Source organism: Apis laboriosa, unplaced genomic scaffold (genome assembly GCF_014066325.1).
Source record: "Apis laboriosa isolate Shangri-la unplaced genomic scaffold, ASM1406632v1 scaffold14_cov150, whole genome shotgun sequence".
NCBI lineage: Eukaryota > Metazoa > Arthropoda > Insecta > Hymenoptera > Apidae > Apis > Apis laboriosa.
The window spans coordinates 2,007,357-2,028,194 of NW_025221798.1; the positions used below are offsets into that span (position 1 = coordinate 2,007,357).

The 20,838-nt window shown below is 35.6% G+C and overlaps 2 protein-coding genes across 10 annotated transcripts in view; one reads left to right on the plus strand and one right to left on the minus strand.

The window, feature by feature from the left end:
- LOC122710694 overlaps positions 1 to 20,838 on the plus strand; it is a 122,283-nt gene that overhangs the window by 21,838 nt on the left and 79,607 nt on the right. The window lies entirely within an intron of this gene.
- Positions 2,379 to 20,838, minus strand: part of LOC122710692 (trichohyalin-like) — a 63,569-nt gene continuing 45,109 nt past the window's right edge. For 3 of the 8 annotated variants that reach the window (XM_043928701.1, XM_043928702.1, XM_043928699.1), the window contains 4 exons: positions 14,068 to 14,324; positions 9,101 to 11,378; positions 7,380 to 7,542; positions 2,379 to 5,485 (listed from right to left, as the gene is read on the minus strand). In XM_043928701.1, coding sequence (XP_043784636.1) covers positions 5,216 to 5,485; positions 7,380 to 7,542; positions 9,101 to 11,378; positions 14,068 to 14,320 — 2,964 coding nt within the window. In that variant the 5' untranslated portion in view covers positions 14,321 to 14,324 and the 3' untranslated portion in view covers positions 2,379 to 5,215. Of the gene's footprint in view, positions 5,486 to 7,379; positions 7,543 to 9,100; positions 11,379 to 14,067; positions 14,325 to 14,467; positions 14,674 to 16,704; positions 16,939 to 20,276; positions 20,431 to 20,838 lie in introns of those variants that run through there. The other 5 variants (XM_043928707.1, XM_043928704.1, XM_043928706.1 and 2 more) reach the window with 5 other exon arrangements.

Consider the following 20,838-nt stretch of genomic DNA (forward strand, 5'->3'; position numbering starts at 1 on the left):
GAAAACGGTGCGAAGAGAACGCGAGGCGGATGCAAATGCCGAAAAATCAGCAACCGCGGACGTTGTCGGCCGATTTTTCCTGTTTTTTGTCTTCGAGCCTTTGAAACCGAGGAAACTTGTATCATTTTGGGCGTTAAATCGCTTTATTCCCCCCTCGAAGGAATATTTTTTTTACTTCCGTTATGCAGAGTAGGGAACTCGTCGAATGAAACAGAATATAAAAAGTATTTACATATTTTTATTAAATGATATATACTTGGACTTATATGATTAATTGGTATTTAAATGTTAAAAATTTTGAATGATATTTTCGAAAATTATGGATCGAAAACGACGAAATTTAATTTGATAAAATTACAAAATAAGAAAAAAAAATGGTAATCCATTCACTTTTTTCACTTGTGAGTTGTTAAATTGTTGTCGTTGCACGTTTTCGAGGATTTTCTACGAATTCTGGTTACGAGGAGTTTCGGCAATTTCGTGAAAACGACCGCCGCTCGACGCGCCCTCTCCATGCAAATTCGGTAATTATGCCACGGAGGGATACGTTTATGAACTGTGCGGTTACCGTTGCGGGGTATTGCTCCGCAATTAGTATGTCAGAAACGCGGCACGGGATGAAACGAGACACCTAAACTCCACACATTGGTTTATCGAGCGAATATGACGAAGTTTGCGTGTCTAGATTCGACCATGATGGGTTACTTCGTCTGGAACATTGGGCGGGCATAGTTTGTGATATTTTTGAGGTTAGGTTTCGCGGTCGATTCTTGCGGATTCGAGTTTCTCAAAGGTTTCCCGAAAGTGATCCTCAACTTTGATCAAAATTGATATAGTTAAAGTAAAGTTATAGAGTTACAGAGTTAATAATTAAATATAATAACTCGAAACATAAATAATTAAATATGATAAGTTTATCGTTGTATTGGATGGAAATATTTTTCACGTCACAATTTCAAAAAAAATTTCTAATTTTTTAACTAATTTAACAGATATAAAAATATCTCATCTCGATTAGAATGATCCATGAAAATTCGATTAAAAAATTTCCAAGAAAATTTCACAGTTCGAATAAAACGGTCAATTCTGTAAAAAAAAAAAAAAAAAAAGAATATTCGTTTGTAATTGAAACTCGAGCAGGGATTCAGGAGAAAGTAATGATTATGTAACAAATCTACTAAAGCCGAGAGTGAAATTACAAATTGAAGAGAAATCGGTTACCCGGAGGGACGATCACGTCCAAGATGGTTTTAGAAGGTGCAGGATGGGAAGAAAACAAATTCTTCTGTTCGACCTTCTGGTCACGTTACTTCTCAACAGGCAATGCCTATTTCGCGTCCGATAGGATGCGGGATTATTCCAACTCTCTGGGAAGGAGAAGAGAGGAAATTTTAAGAACTTTCGTCGCGCCAAGCGTTGATCTATTTCACTGCGCGCTTTCTGTAAGTGAAGAAATAGTTATTTTTTAAGGCGAATAATAAAATTCGTGATTTACGATTAAATATATTATCATCTTTTTTTATTTTTCAAATTTAAATTTATTTTACGTAAAAATTTGATCTAAATGAAATTTATTTTACAATTAATTATTCTTATTTATTGTTTTAAATTTAAACTCATTTTATGATAAAAAATATTTTACATCAAGTTGCAATTTTGATGTAAAATAAAGATAAATGTAAATTTATTCTAGGTATTAATTTCATTTAAATAAAAATTGATTTTAATTTTTAAACGTGTATGCACAAATTGTGTATAACCTAAATCTGTGCAAACAAAATTGCAGAATAATAAGGTATTATTGTAAAATAATATAATAAAATAATTTTTTATTATATTGCATTAATATTTCATTACTTTTTCTTATTTAAATTATAAAACTTGGCCAAATCTGAATAATAAATGTTGAATAAATATTATTTGTACTTTTAATAATTTATAACAAGATATTTATATTTTTGCATTAAAAAATTAATCAAATATTTTTGCTTATGAAAAAAAATGTAATTGACAATTTTATTTAATGAACATTTTTTTGTTAAATTTTTTAAATCAAATAATCATCTTGTTTGGATTTATTTCTTATCCTATATAAATATATATGATTTTTGACAAAATATCCAGTTTCATTCGAGAGGAAACAATTTCATATAAATAGTTTATTACTTTTCGAATTAATGCATTATATATTATTAAATACAAGATGATTTAAATCATTTCATTTAAATATTTCTGTTAAATATTGGAAATACCAACGAATCAATATTTTAAATAAAATTTAAATTTATATTATAGTGACGTGATGCTTATATATACTTACATACTTTTTTTTTATAATAATAAATTAACGAAAAATGAAAAAAACAACACACTTGAGATTGCGTTAGATATTCGTATTTATAAAGAATCATTACGTATATTACATAGTTAAATGTTAAATATATGTTACAGCGAGCTAAGAATCTCTGAAATCCTTTTTCATTACTTCGACCATATATTTTTACACGTTCTTTTTTTTCAATAAGTAGAAAAATATCGATCTTATCCTTGTTTAAAATATCAATCAGAACAAGAAATTAAATATTCCATCTGGGATAATGGTCGACCAAACTGCCTTCCTTAATTAAAATTTTTCTGTTCCTCAATTTTCTATATATATATATATATATTATAAAAATTTTACGTATTGAAATATTCATTTTTCATATATTGAAATGTTCGAAGTTATACACTTTTTTTATGTATGTAATATACGTTTTCTAGGGATTTATAGTGATTTTAATTAAAATGTTTTATAGTATTTTTCCATTTTTCAATTTTTCATATACTGGAAAATTTTGAAATATTGAAATATTTATTTTTCAATCTTCTGTATTGAAACATTTGAAATTCTATTAAATTTCAAAATTCAAAAAAGATTAAAAAGTTCTGTGCATGCTTTTTAGAAAATCTATAGTCTTTAATTAAAATATTCTATTTAATATTTTTCCATATATCGGACAATTTTATATTGAAATGTCTTCAAAATTGATGTGTCAAATTGAAATTTTTTTAATTTGAACTTCTATGCTTCTTTTCAAATAAAGTTAAAATACTTCTACGTGCTTTTGTAGACTCAAAATCTGCGCATTTCTTACCCAACAATAATGTTACAAAGAAAAAAGATAAAATCTCCTTTTAACTAAGGAAACGGCAGTAAAGTATCCTGACACTATCCTTGCACAATTTACTATACACGTTCCATTATACTTTCTTTCTTTCGTGCAAATATATATGTATACACACGAAGTGCAAAGAAAATTCACAAATATTGCTAGTAAAATAAATCCTTCTTCCAAAATAATTCTAAAATACACCTTTCAAAAATATACAAACTTTCGGAACAATTTTTGACACGATCCGCAATAATAATACTCGTCAAATGTCGTTTCCTCTTACAGAGATAAATACGTACTACTACAGCTACAGCTAATTAAGAGCCTATCTATTATATCACATGTGAGAAAGCTGCGGTAATATAGCTCGACGACTACGTACAAGAGGGAAAAAGACAAAATACGTACAGTTAATAACTCTACATTCGTTAAACGCAAAAAGCGAACATGCTTAATAGCACGTGCGTCTATGACGTGAACATATGTCGCGTTTTTTTCTCTCTCTCATTCGCGCATACTCTATGTATCTTTCACTCTCCCTCTCTCTCTTACACCTATATTTTTACACGCTACCGACTCGGCACCGAAATTGGCAACCGGCCAATACTAAACGATCAGTTACTCTCTGTTGAATATTGGCTCCCTCCCGGAATTGTATCAAGCTCTGTAAAGCAGAACGATTCCTGTTTCGTTTGGTCCTTCTATCGAGGGCATGGAACGATTTAATGGATCTTGTTATTGCTTATTTAGCCGGTCAAACCGATTTATCCGAGATATAATACACGAAAGTTGATTCAAGATGTTATTGTGTCGAATATTCTTATATACATTTTTTCTTTTTACGTTATTATTGTAAACATGTGTATCTTATTTTGGAATAAGAAAATTACTTTTCTTGTATATAAATAAACAATTAAAATTAATTCTTTTTTGCCAGATAGTAAAACGCTTGAAAATTACAGAATATTAAATTTTAACACACGATGAGAACTGATGTCGATGTATTAAAATTTTAGCAAATGTACGTACAAGATGGTATTGAAATATAATTCGTCAGGAAATGAGCTTTCATCAGAGCTGAAAAAATTCCGGGCAAATACTGCACGCTATATTTTATAATTAAAATTCATTGAATATTTTAACAAAGCATTTCACAATTGCTCGAGTTTTTTTTTTTTTGTTTTACTTTTTCTCGAAGTTTTTATTTCCACGCTTCGATGTATATTTCGAAACTCTCGCGAAATATTTTATATTCTGAAGAGCGATCGAAACGACTTCTAGAAAAAAGAAAAAAAAAAAAATTTTAAAATGTTCGCCAAATTTCTGATCCATCGATTTCATAAGGAGAACAATGCAACGATGATTTCGAAATCATTGTTGGCGCAATCGTTCGCTTTGTTATATTTAAAAAGGCTCGTGTCGTGCAACGACGATCTGATAGAAGCGGAATAGAAAAATAGCGGATCTATCGTATTATAAACGTCTTTACGTTCTAAGAATACGAAGAACACAAGCGGCGCTCTTCTTCCAACGTGTCATAGGTTATTTTTGTTATTTAAAAATATTGATGAGGGCACTCGGTAGATCGAATTACTTTTCTTCTCGAACGAAGTTGCAAGTTTAATAAAAATTTGATCGAAAATTTATGATAATAATAATTCTTTATGTTATAACTTGTTGGAAAACGAAATTACGTTTCCATTTTCCTTATTTGTATGTATTATTCCTTCATAACGATTTTATTATCAAAATATCATAGAGCTAATGGATTAAATTTTTCATCTATATATAATATAACAATTATTTACTAATAATTGATGGTTACTTTTTAATAAAAAAATTTTTTTACGAAATTGCTCTTAAAATTTTGAAAATCACTCTTTCATCGAATTCCACTTGTTGATATTGTTCGTCAATAATTAATAACTATTTAATCGAAAAATTTTTTAAATTCCAAATTTTGATGGTTGAATTTTTCGACCCATTCGCAGAAATGCTCCTCACCAAAATATACTAAAAATATCTATGGAATCTACCAATCTACATTTTCTCGTTTCCTTTCAATAACGGTCGTCCTCGTCCTCGGTTTCCCTGTAGAATTTCTCCACCTGTGCCCTAGCAGCTTGAGAGACGCTATCTCTGCAAGGATTAGAATCCCAATTGACACCTGGACAGCCCAAGGACTCGAAACATGTGACCAGACGTTGATTCGATGGACAACATTGGATAACAGCCCAGACGCAGGGCGGGGGACTTTGTACAGGTGGTCGTCGAGTGGGTGGGGCTGGGAAGTTGGGGAATTGTACTCCACCTTGATATGGATTAGCTCCCTGCAAAGAAACAGAAGTTAGTAGCAAGTGGATATCTTTGTATATTTTGAGGATGAAGTGAGTTTTATTTTTGTGCATTAAAAATAGCGTAAGTTTATTTGTTGATTAGGTAGACAATTTTAGGATATTCAGTATTAGAATAAACGAGTAAAATTTTTATTTATGACTTCTGTTTAAAAAATAGAAGGAAAAAGTCTAAATATATCAACTCTAAGATTAGAAGTATCAAAAATTACTTTATTTCTGTATTCTGTGTTAATATTGGACGAGTAAATCTGTTTTAAAAAGAATCCAAATATATGTGAAGAAAATACTCTATAAATAATTATTATGTTATATTAATATGTAATTTGTGGAACTGTAATAATTAACGTACTAGCTTACATTGACATAATTATTTCCAACTTCATAATTCATGATAAATATTATCCTTAAACTTGAGATTAACTGTCCCATTAAAATAATTTTCTATAGAACGTAGCAGGAAAAAGTAATATTTATGATAATTTCTCTCGTAAATCGTTTTTATTTTTTTATTTTATCTCTACTACATTTCATAATGTAATCTAAAAAAGAATAACGAACAACTGTAATATTCAGAAACTTTAACTTTTTTTTATTTTAAACTTTCCCATAGGAATTATCTTCTTCGATGAAATTTATATATCTTAAAAAAAAAAAAAAAAAAAAAAAAAGAAATAATCTTTTCATTCTAAAGATTTCTAAATTCTTTGCTGTAAAATATATTAACGATACATATATATTCATTCCATGCAACATAGTAGTTATTCTCACCCCCTTAATTTATGATTAACACATAATTTATAATGTCTCTCTATCTACTCCTTTTACGAGTTGTAATAATTCAGATCACGAACATATGCTAGTAAGTTATTATACGTTGCTTGCACGTATCCGGTGCGCAATTATTTCAGCTTTAATGATCACGTGTTTCCATTACCAATCGATACTAACCACGCTTGTCTCGATTCAATTTCATTTTTCTAACGCTTCATCGAATTTTCGCTATCAATATCATTGTGAACACGCAAGTAGAAGAACATGTGAGAGAATGCAAAGCTTGAACATTCACAGAAGTAGCGATTAATATTTCTTGCTTCTAAAAAAATAAAATTCTAATTGGAAGTTATAGACATTGACAATTTCATATAATTTGTTGGAACATTTAAAATAAATGCAATATTGTATTTTTTGAATTTTTTTCAACTTTCAATCTAATGTTCAATAATTGGAGGATTAATAACTAAAAATGTGGATATATATTTAAGAGTAAAATTCAGTTGTTTTTAATTGTGAAATTTATTTTTCATGAATCTTTTGGGTGATGATGTGAGCTGAACTAAACTTAAGTTTTAAACAAAAAATAAGTAAAAGATTCAGTTTTATCAATAAAAATATTTTGAATTCAATTTCACATATATTTAATATTTGAAATACATTATATCCAAACATAAAATTATATTATAAATACATTTTATGTATTTCAATATTTTGTCTTTACTAGCTAGTTGTTTTAGAAAATATAAAGTTAGCCATTTTCATCTTGTCTATTATTTTAGGAACAATATTTCTATTCCAAGCATAAAGTTATATTTCAAGTACAAGCTATCTTTTCAAATACCTCTTAACAAGTCAACCATTCTTAAACTATTTCATTTCAACAATCAAATCAATTCTACTGTCAAAATATACTACGTTTTTGAAACGCCAGCCTTCAATCTCACATAACCTAACTTTTCCCAAGCCCAGCTTCAGAAGCTTTATCTTCTCTCACAAACAAGGATATTGAGGATCAGCGGTGTTACGCTCAAAGGAGACACAATTACAAAACATTTGTAACTGGAACGACGTTTTGAGGAAATGGATATCTTACCGGGAAATCGAACTCTCCTATCCTCGGTATCACCTTAGGCTTTTGAGGTTGGACTATTATTCTCGCGCTCACAGGCAACGCGTTCAACCTCGCCTCTTCCTGTCGTCTCCACTGCTCTTTCATGATCCTGTCGCGCTCCTCCCTCTCTCTCGCCTCCTTCGCCCTGCGTGGAATAAAACGAGATACACGTTACACCATCGGTAGACCGAAAAAGGAAGCTTATTGTGCGCCGCCAAGCGGCTGTTTGTTTCATTAAACCGAGTGTCGCTAGAATATGGCCAGACGACGAAATTGTCGGATAGCTTTTCTCATGGCTGAATATTTATCTTCGTGGCGGTCGCAGATGGATCTTATGGGATGCAATAACTGGCGGCAACTCGTCTCACCCTTTTTTTGACCCGCCACCGTTGTAATTAACACGTTAGCTACTCTCTGTATTCGCGTAATTCAGGGCTTTGAATTTTTTCTCGTATTCGACAGAGATGTACACGTATATTAATGCTATATTTGCCGCAATATAAATTTTATATCGTAAAATTGATACGAAATTTTTGGGAGAGAAAGTTATTTTGTTTTCTAATCTTTAAGTAATCTTAAATGAATTTCATTGAAAATTTGATGTATTTTTTTTTTAATATCTACGTTGAGAATAGATTTCTTTATTTCTTCTGATATTTTATCTTGGAATCTGTTAACTTTTTATGCATCGTTTTAACTATGAAATATTAAAGTTCTCTCTTAAAATCAGCAAAGCTCGATTCTTTTCAATTATAGTAGCCTATAATTATAAATCATTTATCGTGGCTATGGAAAGTGTTACGCACGCGAGATTATGTTTGCAGGTTTGAATAAATAGCGGATGCCATTGCGTGTCATGTTGAACAGTCGATAATGAGCGTATTGGAACAATCGAAATTAAGAATTCTTTTTATTACACCTCTGCAAATTTTGCTTAATAATAATATAATTTAATATTTTTAAACTATTCGATTAATTATAAGAAAGTTGACAAGATAAAAATTTTTATTCTAATAGGTAGATAAATTAAAATTAAATAAAATTTTGGAATATAATTCAAAAAATATATATATCATTCCAAAGGATATATTGGAAAAAAAAAAGGTGATGTAAATTTATCGTAGAGGAGATACAGCAAGAATGATAGCAAAACAACTATTTCAGGGAAATGATCTATAACGATGAGAAACATTCCGAAAGTCAAGCTTTAAGGTTATAGGGTTGCCGTGGTATCATAAATATTAGTAAGAGGGCCGACGTGTGGGCTCTGTCTGGAGTATTTATCGCCTAGGAAAATCTATTGCGTCATGGAATATTCTCTCTAGAAACTTACCAACTTAGAGCATGATAGAGATAATAAATTAGAGCAGCTTTCCTCTTACATTTTATATATATGTGTATATATATATACACGTTTTACATCGTGTAAAAAGTAATTCGGATCTCTAAAATTTCTTTCTCTAAAAAAAGAGCAGTTTATTAAAAAATTATTTGCAACTAATCTTGACCAATGAAACGTAATCATACATGGAGATATATTCTTGAATAAAATATCAAAAAATTCGAGAGAAAAATAAATAAATATATAGCAATTCTAATGGAACAGAAAGGGAATCGAAATAAGCCCTGTGACAAATAACCCATCCGAATTTCTCATAATTTAATATAACCACTCCCTGTTATTTCGTCCGAATTTTCATTACCTTCTCACCTCCTCCTGCCTCCTCCTCTCCACCTCCTCCTGCCTTTGTCTCGCGCGCTCAACAACGGGCCTCCTCGACTTGTTCAAGACTAAATAGGCCGGAATAAGACCCGTATCCTGCCTCCTTCTATGATCGTCGAATCGTCTACGATCCTCGTACCCGCTCGTCCTTCCTCCTGCCGCGCTTCTCCTCGCCTCCTCCTCCCTCTGCACCTTCGCCATCCTCTCCGCCTCCAGCCTGGCCTGCTCCCTCCTCCTCCTCTCCTCCTCGTACCACCTAGACATCCTCCTTCGTACCTCTTCTTCTCGCCTCTCCGCCTCTCTCATCCTCTCCTCCCTCGCCCGCCTCTCCTCCTCCTCCTCCTTCTCCATCCTCCTCGCCGCCTCCTCCCTCCGCCTGGCCTCCTCCCCGTGAGACCTCGGATCGATATTCGTGGGGGCCGATGGACCGTGATTTCTTCTTCCTAGATTTCCTGGATTGTATATCCGTCTCACCTCCTCCATCCTCCTCCTCTGCTCCGCCAAATTTCTCTCGTAAGAATCGTTCGCCCTGGACACCTGCTGGTTCCTTCGAAGCTGGTACTCGAGCAATTTACGCTCCTCCTCTTTTCTTCGACGATCTATCATCGAGGGGTCGTCAGGTCGGCGTTGCTGATAATGATGATGGTAATGATGATGATGATGACGAGGAGGGAACTCGATCGGTCGATTCCGTTCCACGTACTCGTCCAACTTTCTCTGCCGTTCCCTCTCCGCGGTCACGTTTCTCGGATAGGTTAAATTGGACATTCCTCTCCTCCTCACCTCCTCCTCCTCCTCCTCCTTTATTCGCCTCTGCTTCAACAACCACTCTCTTCTCCTTTCCTCCAATCTTCTCCTGTCCATCTCCTCCTCCTCCTCCTTCCTCCCCCTCCTCCTCGCCTCTTCCTCCTCGCGGGAAGCAACTGCTCGCGACCTTCCACGAGACGCCTCCAACGCTTCCCTCCTCCGCTCCTCTTCCTCCTTCAAACGTCGCCTGTGTTCCGCCTCGAGCTGCCACCTGTTCGACTCCTGCAACCGCCTCTGCCTCTCCTCCTCCTCCCTCTGCCTCTCGTCCAACCTTCTCTCGTACTCCCCCCTGATCCTCTCTATTTCCGAGTTGGCCCTCCTCCTCCCCTCCTCCTCCTCCTTCCTCCGCCTCTCCTCCTGATACATCCTCCGCCTCTGGTTCTCGGTCTGCAACTCGTCGCTGCTCACCACCCCCTCGTTCTCCCCGAAACCCCAAAGCGCACGTTTCCCGCGATCTCCCTGCCTCCCCCCCTCCTCTCTGTACCCTCCCTCCACCGTCCACAATATCCTACGACTCGATCCTCCTCGACCGGACGACGTCGAGGAGCCATCCTCGAAGGTATCCACCCCGCCCCCCTCCACCCTTCGATAAGGCCCCGACCCGTTGCCGCGGCTCGAGCCCAAATCACCGCGCACAGGCAACTTCTCGGCCCCTTTCTCCGAGTGAAACTCGGAATGGAGCTTCGCGTCCATGTCGCCCCTGTTCCTCTTCACCCCTTTCGTGGTTGTCTCCAGTCTCTTCAGCTTCAGCAGCTCGTCCATCTCCTCCTCCTCCTCCTCCTCCTCCCCAGCCGCGCCCCCCTCGTAGTCGAGATCCAAGGTTATCGGCGTCACGTCCAGCATCCAGGGATCCCTCGCCTTGTCCTTGCCCCACCCCCCGTCTATCGATCTCCTCTCCTTGTAGTGGGCAGCCTCGAGGCCCTCGCAACCGACCTGCAACTCAGGCACGCCACCTACGCCGAACAGATCGGCGCTCGGGGGGACCTCTGTGCTCGGTTCGTCGAACGAGTTGGACTGTTTGTGGAGGAGCATCGGGAGGCCGGGGGGCGGCCTGTAAGTGTCGAGTGTTTTCACGGGTGTTTTCCAAGCCGCGTGGCTCGTCTTCTTTGGGACTTTGCTCTTCCCCTTGCTCCCGGGGAACATGGTCACCTGGTGGCCGTGGAGGAGTGGCCTCTCCCGAAGGAGGTCCAATTTGTATATCTCGAGAGAGCCGGGGCCTTGGTCCTGGAACGTGTCGTCGGCCACGAACGACTCCTCGAACAATCTGGATAAGTTTTCCGTAGATTTCGCGCCATTTCCTTTCTTAGCTACGAGCTTGTCGTCGGCAGGCAGCTCCGAGTTGGGCAGATCGCGGGATCGATCGGGATTGGAGGCGGTCTTCTCAGGCGAGTCGAGGTGGTCGGGGATCGAGGGATGTTTGCTTCCGTGGTGGATTTGTTCCTCGGTGAAATCTGAAATCGTGGGACGAAATTTGGAAAATAGTTGATCCCTTGGAAAATTTTCGAATGTTTGAAATGAGTTCTTGGAAATGTAATTTTAAGTCGAAATTTTGGAATTTGGAATCGTAAGAATTTTTTTTTTTTTTTTTTTGAAGCAAGAAGAACTTTTTTTAAAAATATTTTATCTTGCATCTTTACAATAAATAGTTCATAAGCAGTCGGTGGAAAATCTAAACATTTCTGGATTTCTTCTCATCACTGTTATCGTGCAACATGTAAGTAATATTTCGATTGCATTGAAGGGAAGACTTTAGAATAATTGTGGACAGCCATCGGTTTGAAATCCATTAGAAATTTACATTCGGTGTTTTTAGAGATTTATGCGCGCTTTAACAAAATATTAATAATGTAATTTTACGTCGAACGAAAGCTCGAACGTGAAATTTAATGTTTTGGGGAAGGGAAGTTTATTTTCGAAAAATAACCATTCGAAGGTCTGCAATATATTAAACTGAACTTAAAAATAGAATATTTGCAAAATAATCGATTGTAATCAAATTCGTGTTATTGTAATAACATCTTTGAAAATACACGAGGTTGAAAATACACGAGGAAATTGTTCCGTATAAATTGTTTTCACAAATTTTCAACACTTAGAAAATTTTCAAGTTTAGTAATTGAAATTATGCATTTGCAAATTGATATCTTTCCACGAATATTCTTAACTTAAGACTGTTAAAAGTATCTTTCTTATCTCATTTAATATCTTTTAAATAACAAATTGGAATAAATCACTATAAACGAAATTTGAACGTGAAATTTAAAAAATAAAAAATTCATCACGAAATAGAAAAATTTGATCCGTCCGAAACAATCACTTTTTCACGGATTACGCGAAAAAGAAAAAGAAAAAGTCTCGAAACCCCTCGAAACCCACATTGTCCAACGTTCAACGATTCCCTCGATATTATTATCTAAAATTAGCCGTAAATTAGGTTCGTCACGGTAAGCGGTATAATCTCGCGGCGAAGAGGTTCGTTCCCTTGATCAACGTTGGCAACCACCGTCTCCAAGTATCCGAACACAGCCGCTTATCTCGATCGTAGCGGAGAACTTGATTACCCGACCCACGTGCCCGTCCCTTTGTTACATTAGAAACGAGCATATTAACCGAAATGATATATATTCACCTTTCATTGGTCGCAGACAGTAAGAACGAAAGACGAAAAGAGAGAGAGAGAGAAAGAATAAAAAACATGGAAAAAGAAAGATAACCAAAATCACATAGAGAGAAAGAACGAAAGAGAAAAAGAAGAAGAAAAAGAAGAAGATGGAATGAAAAATTCAGACAAGAAAGAGAGAGGGCGAAAAATATAGAAAAAAGAAGATGCAGAGAGAGAGAAAAAATAAAGGGAAAACGAAAAACAGAGAGAGACAGAATGAAAAATTCAGACAGAAAGAAGGACGAAAAATATAAAGAAAGGGAGAACGAAAGACACAAACAGAAAGAGAGAGAGAGAGAGAGAGAATAAAAAACATAGAAGAAAAACGAAAAAGAGACAATGAAAAATTCAAAGGAAGGAGAGAGAGGACGAAAAATATAGAAAAAAGAAAATGCAAAGAGAGAGAGAAATAGAGAACAGAGATAGAATGAAAAATTCAGACAAGAAAGAGAGAGGGCGAAAAATATAGAAAAAAGAAGATACAGAGAGAGAGAAAGAGAGAGAGAGAGAAACGAAAAACAGAGAGAGACATAATGAAAAATTCAGACAGAAAGGATGGAAAAATATAAGAAGGAAAAATATAAAGAAAGGGAGAACGAAAGACACAAACAGAAAGAGAGAGAGAATAAAAAACATAGAACGAAAACGAAAAAGAGACAATGAAAAATTCAAGGAAGGAGAGAGAGGGCGAAAAATATAGAAAAAAGAAGATACAGAGAGAGAGAAAGAGAGAGAGAGAGAGAGAAACGAAAAACAGAGAGAGACATAATGAAAAATTCAGATAGAAAGAAGGATGGAAAAATATAAGAAGGAAAAATATAAAGAAAGGGAGAATGAAAGACACAAACAGAGAGAGAGAGAGAGAATAAAAAACATAGAAGAAAAACGAGAACAGAAATAAAATGAAAAATTCAGACAAGAAAGAGAGAGAGAGAGAAAGAGAACAAAAGGAAAAACGAAAAAGAGAGACAGAATGAAAAATTCAGACAGGAAGAAGGAGAGAAAACAAAAAATATAGAAAAAAGATGCAGAGAGAGAGAGAGAGAGAAACAGGAAAAATGAAAAACAGAGAGAGACAGAATGAAAAATTCAGATAGGAAGAAGGAGAGAAGACGAAAAATATAAAGAAAGGAAGAACGAAAGACACAAACAGAGAGAGAAAGAATAAAAAACACGAAAGGAAAAGGAAAAAGAGACAGTGAAAAACTCAAACAAAAAAAGGACGAAAAATATAGAGAAAGGGAGGACAGAAGACACAAAGAGAGAGAAGAAGAGAGAATGAAAAACAGGAAGGATAAGAAGAAGGAGAGAGGCCAAAGATATAGAAAAAGGAAGACGACGAATGACGGCAAAGAGAGAGAACGAAAATAAAGACACAGAGAGAAAAAGAATAATACAAGGGAAAAAGAGAGAAAGAGAGAGAAAGAAAAAGCGAAAGACAAAATTAAACGGGGTTACGTAACGAATAGCAGGCGTACCATGGCCGGTGTTGGTGATCGACCTTGGCGGATTGATCGAAGGGTCGAACGGGTGATTCTTCTCGACAGGATCCTGATCCTTCCAGTCCGCTTGCCCCCCGGCTCTTCGATAAACTCCATACTGGTGCGGGTCGAAGGGGGAGGAGTATTGATCGAAGATAAGGCGACCGGCGGGATGGTGGCCGACTGTCCCCGCCACGAGCACAGCCAGCCAGAACGTGGTGGCCAGGACCATCCTCATCCCTGGCTGCATACTTCTGAAATCAAACGGATACGGCCCTCGGTTATTCTTTTTCTGCCCCCAATGAAACTGGAATGACCCGATCTTTGTATCCTTTCTTTCTTCCCTTCCCATTGTGAGACACTTTTTTTTATGTAGGTTAATACGCCCCTGTACCACCTTTACAAGGATCGATTCCAAGAGACAAAGCAGAGATGAAAATTGTCGTGTACAAAAATGCCGGTCGAGGCTTGTTTGTTGTCGAGCAAGTTAAAGTTTACTTTTTGATGAGATGTAGAAATATAGAGATAGTCTCAACCGATATTTTATATTACTAATGGACTGTGACAGTTTTATCTTCATAATTAACATCTCTTTCATAATATCTGCAACAGATATAAAATAACGGAAATAAAAACAAAAAATACGTGTCTTTGTCGAAAACAATTGTACTTATAAACGAGTAATTAATTAGCAAAAATTCTTTTCCTCTAAAGATTGAGATATTTTCTCTAATCTAATCTAACCCGAAAATTTAACCTCTCCGTTTCGATTATCCCGTGACAATTATCCGAGCGTCACTATATTTTCGATGATTCCTCTAAAGTCGTTGCCTGTAACAAGCAGCGTGGAATATTATCGTTCGATCCGGCAAATTGATTTCTATGGGTCTGGCGTAGCGCGGTGAACCGAGCCGTGAAAAGTGGTGGGGAGGAGCGTATTTTTATACGCTTACAGAGTTGGCGAGAGAGGGGGGAAGGAGGGACGGTTTAAACGGTTCCTGGGACCGTGTTACGAGCTACGTGGCTCTCACTTCCGCTCCGTGGATTCCGGAACGGCGTGAACGGAGACGTGTGAGCACTTTGCACGAGGATGGAAATTCTTATTAGGTATTCGTGCCGCGTCAAAGGAGCATCTCGGATATATCTCGAGGATCTTGGGTTTAATGTCTGCGATATTATGCGACCGTGTCACTGAATTTTGATTGGAAGAATATTTTATATCTTTCTTCCCCCCTCTCCCCTCTCTATCTCTTTCGGTTAGTACCAAAAATGGATAGTGAATTTGATGGTGGATCTTTATGGGTTTTTGAATTAGTTTGTGACTTTACATCTATGAAAATGTATTTTTTTCGTTTTTTTTTGGGGGGAATTGGATAAGACGGATTGTAGAATTTTTTTGAAAGGATTGAATTAGGATTTTTAATCTTTCTTATCTCTCTTTTCTCTTTTCATCGAGGATTGGACGAGTATATTAATAAATTTTAATTAATGGATTCTAGAAAAATGTACGTGTATCGTTCTCTGTTCGATGTCCACGATATTATACGCCCGTGTTACTGAATTTTGATCCAATTTATCATATTTCTTTCCCTCTCTATTTCTTTTTTTTGCTCATTTTCATTAAATTGTCCGACGAAAGGATAATAAATTACGTAATTTTAAATATCGTATATCAAATTTAATGTCCTCGATATACAGCTGTGCCTGTGAAAAAAAAAATATTTTTTCAACTACCCTATTTTTTTTTTTTCACTTTTTACGCTGGATTAGAAATTGGACGAAGGGATAACGAATCGGGTGGCGGATTTTCAGGTGGGTATATATTGATTTTTCGTAACAGGAGAGAATTGATCAGAGGCTGGTGGAGGTTGGCTTTATAAAGGCTAGGTTTTATAAAGCTCGCGGGAGGGATCCATTATCACATTTGGGCTGTAACAAATTTCACCAGTTGTTCTTCCTGCCACTCGATTCGTAGAATCGCGATTCAAAGTTAATTGGCTGTATCACCAATGTAGCGATTAGTCATCGAACGAATCGTTCTTTTGCGAAATATTCCATACTACGAATTATGATATGCAAATGCATGGATATCGAATAATCGAATAATGATAATTTGAAACGTATTTTGAAACTTGAATACAGATTTCTGATCGAGCGTAAATTTAATAATCGTTAATTAATTGATTGACGAGATTTTAAATTCACCAAATTCTCACGTGTTTTTCCTTAAATCCGAATCAAATATCAACGAATTGAACAATTTTATTAAAAATTTAGTTCCATATCTATAATTCCCAACCAAGAAATTTGTTTAACAATAAAACTTATCTTCCTCCAAGAGAAATATTCATTGATATAAAACTTGTTTCAAATTTATCTCACTTTTCCCAAACAAAAAAAATCAAGAGAGTCTCCATACAATATTCATTAATATAAAACTTTATCCGAATTTTCAAATTTATCCCACTTTTTCTAAACAAAATTTTCTAAAAAAAAAAAAAATCAAAAAATTTCCAAATTTTTCGAAATCAAGATCGATCCCCACAACCACCACCACCACCACTTAAATCCACATTGTAAAATTCCAAAAAGCCCAAAATCAAACGCTCCCCCCTCCCCTCCTTCGTTTCGTACCAAGGGTAACAAGATCACATTCGTCGATGCACACGAAAAAGCCGGCTATCGATCCCCCGCGACACACACTCGATTGTCCCCTCGACCAGAAGAAGAAGTAGAAGAAGAAACCCTCGGCTCCTTCCACCACGAATTCGAATTCTCTCCTCTGCTCTACGTTCGAGTGGCTTCTCCGTTGGCAGAAAAGAGAGGCGGCAATCGAGGCCCTCTCACGCCGTCGTCGTTCTAGGTGAAGGCGCGGCAAGGGATCAAGTGATCTTGACACACTGTCGACTTGCCAGGTCGAGCCGGCTAAACTTAACAGACCCCGCCTGTTGCCCGCCCCGCCTCTCCCCGCGGCGTAAGCGTACACAAAAGCCGTGCACTTCCGGATGCCGGTGACGTCACACGCGTCGTCGTGGCAATTTCGACCGATTATCAAGATCCGACGCTTGCAGAAACGATTTTTTTTTTTTTTGCCGAATTTACTTTTAACTACTTCGAGTTATGTATAATTAATTGTTAAAATGTTAAAATTGTTAAAACGTAGCTATTACATACTCGATTCGATTATATTTTGAACGATAATTTATCGAAGTATTACTTTATTGGTAATTGATTAAATTTTAATTGGTTTATTATTATAGTAAAATTTGATTTTTTTTTTTAAGGTAAGATAAGGTACTTTAGGTTTAATAAGGTTATTGTTAGAGAGATTGAAAATCATGGTAGTGATATGTCAAAAGAATCGAGGTTATGGGAATCGAATTTATGTAATGGCTAGCTGATAAATTCATTTTAATGAGTAATTATTCAAAGTTTATTTTTGAGTTTTTAGTTACTTTTTCAAATTCTGCTAGATCATCGTGGACAGACTAACAAGAAGGTCTTTGATGAGGTTCTCTGCGACTAGAGAGAAGCAGACAAATCGGTTTAATTGACTCGTATTATGAAGGAGGAATTGTTCAAGTTTTGTAAGTAGTGTAGGTGTCACTTGGAAGGCAAATTGATCAACTCTGTCAAGGCCAATCGTTTAATTTCTGAAAATAGTTAAATAGTTGAAATTTTTACTTAGTTTTTTTGAAAGGCTTTGAAAAAGAAACTTTTAAATTTTAAAAGAATTTTGTAAAGTCTCCTCGAAAGAAATTTTAATCCTCTTTCTAGACTCTTCTAATCCTCTGATCCTCCTTAAAATCAGGACGAATTAGAAAAAAAATAATATAATAACAATGATATAATAATGCAAAGGATTAAATCACGAGTATCATAAACACGTTTCTTAATCGTCCAAGTTTCCCAACGATCAATCGTCGCTCTCAAGTTGCGCGTAACAAGTTTCATAAGGGACGGGCGATGATGTTCTACCAACTTTTCGCCATAAATCTTACGCTCGGTTGACCAAAAACCGGTGTTCTGACGAGGGAACCTCGAAAACCTGAGAGATTTAGAGCGGAAAGGGTTTCGCGTACCGGTAAAGGGATCTTGACATTGATTGGGAACGAAATTTCCCTCCCCTTTGTATTTATTATTCATGGTTGTATGTGGCGCAAGAATGAAATGGACGAAATGAAGGAGAAGTTGGACGAGGGAATTGTGCTGATGATAAATGCTTCTCGAAATATAACAAGTCCACTAACAGGATCAAACTGAAAGTAGAGATATAATTTATATAATGAGAAAAAAAAAATAATAAGAAAAATTTCGTATTTAAGGGAATATTTTAACCCTTTGCACTCGTATATATATTCGATAAGGATACCAATCAACTCGGAATTTTTTTTCATAATCAATCAAAAGGAAAATATTTTTGTGCGAACATAACATAAATTAAAATTTCCGGTTTAGTAGAAAAAATTAGCAAATAAACATATTTAATCTGCATCTCACACTCTTTTGAAATATGAAAATCTATATAATATGTTAGGGACATCATATTTATTGAAAACATGATTTTAATTAATTGTAAATAAATTTAATTAAATGAATATTATGTAATATAATTTGACCCCAAATAATGTAAGATGTCGCCTATATGGCGACATACGAGTGCAACGGTAAAATATATAATGTCGCCTATATGGCGACATACGAGTGCAAAGGGTTAATTTATTAAAAAATTATCGAAATAATATTTTTCGTATAATGGTGAAATCACGTTTGATCAAAATGAACGATACAATAGAAATTGAACGTGGTATATCGTTAATCATTTCTTCGATCGCATGACTTCTAACATTAGCAGGGGTGGAATCTTTTTCGTGGGAATTTCACTGGGCGAGCTCCATAATGGGCTATCTTATTAGAAACACACTCCTCCAGCTGTCTGCTCTCGAACGATTAATCACTGTCTCCGGAATTTTTGTACCACGAGAAGAAAGTTTCGACAACGTAATCCCTGTGTTGCTCGCTTCTTGCAGACCAAGGATTATGCTATCGAGACGCACAATCCGAAATTAAGTAGCGAAATCCCTTTCGAAACCTTCGACTTTCGTTAACAATCAAAAAAATAAAGAACCATTAAAAAAGAAAAAAAAAAAAACAAATTAAAATCCAATAATCAATATCGATCGAAATAATTTAAATCTTCAAGTCGATTCGCGTGTTAAATCAAATACGTAACCTAACACAACGTAACCTAAAAAAAGAGAAATATCCATACGTCACAAGGAGTGTACACAAGATTTAATATAAAAAAGAAAGAAGACGTTATGGATGACAAACGAGTTTACCGTAACGATATTTCATATGGATATGCGATAAGTATGTCTCCATTTTTCAATTTTTCTGACACGTGCAAATTTATATTTATACGTTTCTCATGATCCACGCTTTTACCGAGAGCGGTGCAAATAATTTTCGTTCACTATCTTGGATTACAGCTACGCGAGCGACATCTCGGTTTCCTTTTCCTTTTGCTGTCCCGCTCGCAATTATCTCTCCCCTCCCTTCCTCCTCCTTAACGGTAGAGGAGTTAAGAGGCTTTAAATTCGCTCCTCTGCGAGGAATGCAACGCGAAATTGAAATACGCGGCTGATACGACAAGGTTATCAGGAAGAAGAGAACTGTTCAAAACAAGCGCATAATTATGTATAAGGGGAAAAAAGTCCCTCGCAAATGAACGCTTTGGAGACTTGAGATTACGTCGATTTAGAATTATTTTAAGAATTCAATCCTAGGTTCAACACTTTTAAAATTTTAACTCAATAATTTCTTAGTTGCATTTTTCAGAGCATCGAAAATCTTACCTACAACAAAATTACGTTGCCAACAATTCTATTCAACGCACAACGTACATTAATTACAAACGAACTGCTAAAATTATAATCATCGATGTGGAGGTAAACAAGTCAAAAAGCTCTTTCAAAACGAAGTTAATTAACTAACACTGGTCACTGGATTCAAGATTCAAACGTTAAAGAAATCTTTGTCGCTTGTTAATTAGTTTTCTCGACGTTGTATACATACTGATCGAAAAATCTTTGGAGAAATGGCATGGTGGGTGGGAATGTAAATCGTACAAATTCAGATCAAAATCAGAGGGAATTAAAGTTACTTTCGAACGGGGATATCCAAAATGCAGAGTCCCTCCTAACCTCCATTATCCGTCTAACTCCTCGAAATCGTTTTCTCGTCTCCTTTTTTTCTCTCTCGCTCTCTCTCTCTCTCTCTGTGCCTTTCCTATTCCACTTTTGCATGCCTCGTGGTAACGAGCTGGAATGTTACGGTCGAGGATAGACCATACTCTCTCTAGAAAAAAGAAAATTGGTTCGATCGCATTTGTTACAGTGTACATACTATACGTCGTATATAGGCCAGTTAAGTGCTAAAATAAAATTTTATGAAAAAAAAAATATATATCGTGTGGTACAATAATATAATATCAATATCGTTTTTTTTTTTTTAATTAAAAAAACTTTTCGTTCTTTATAAAGAATTGTATATATTGTAAATTTTAAAGATTTTTAGAATTATAAATATTAAGAATAGAATAAATACAAAGTATTTATATTTTATAGTTTATATTTAAGGTTAAGCCTAGTTATTTGAAGCATTGTTCGCGTATCAAATGTTTGTGAATTGTGATTGATTTCGATATCGATTTAACGAACACGGTTGAAAAGATAGTCGATGATTGAATCCGTAATATAAACAAAT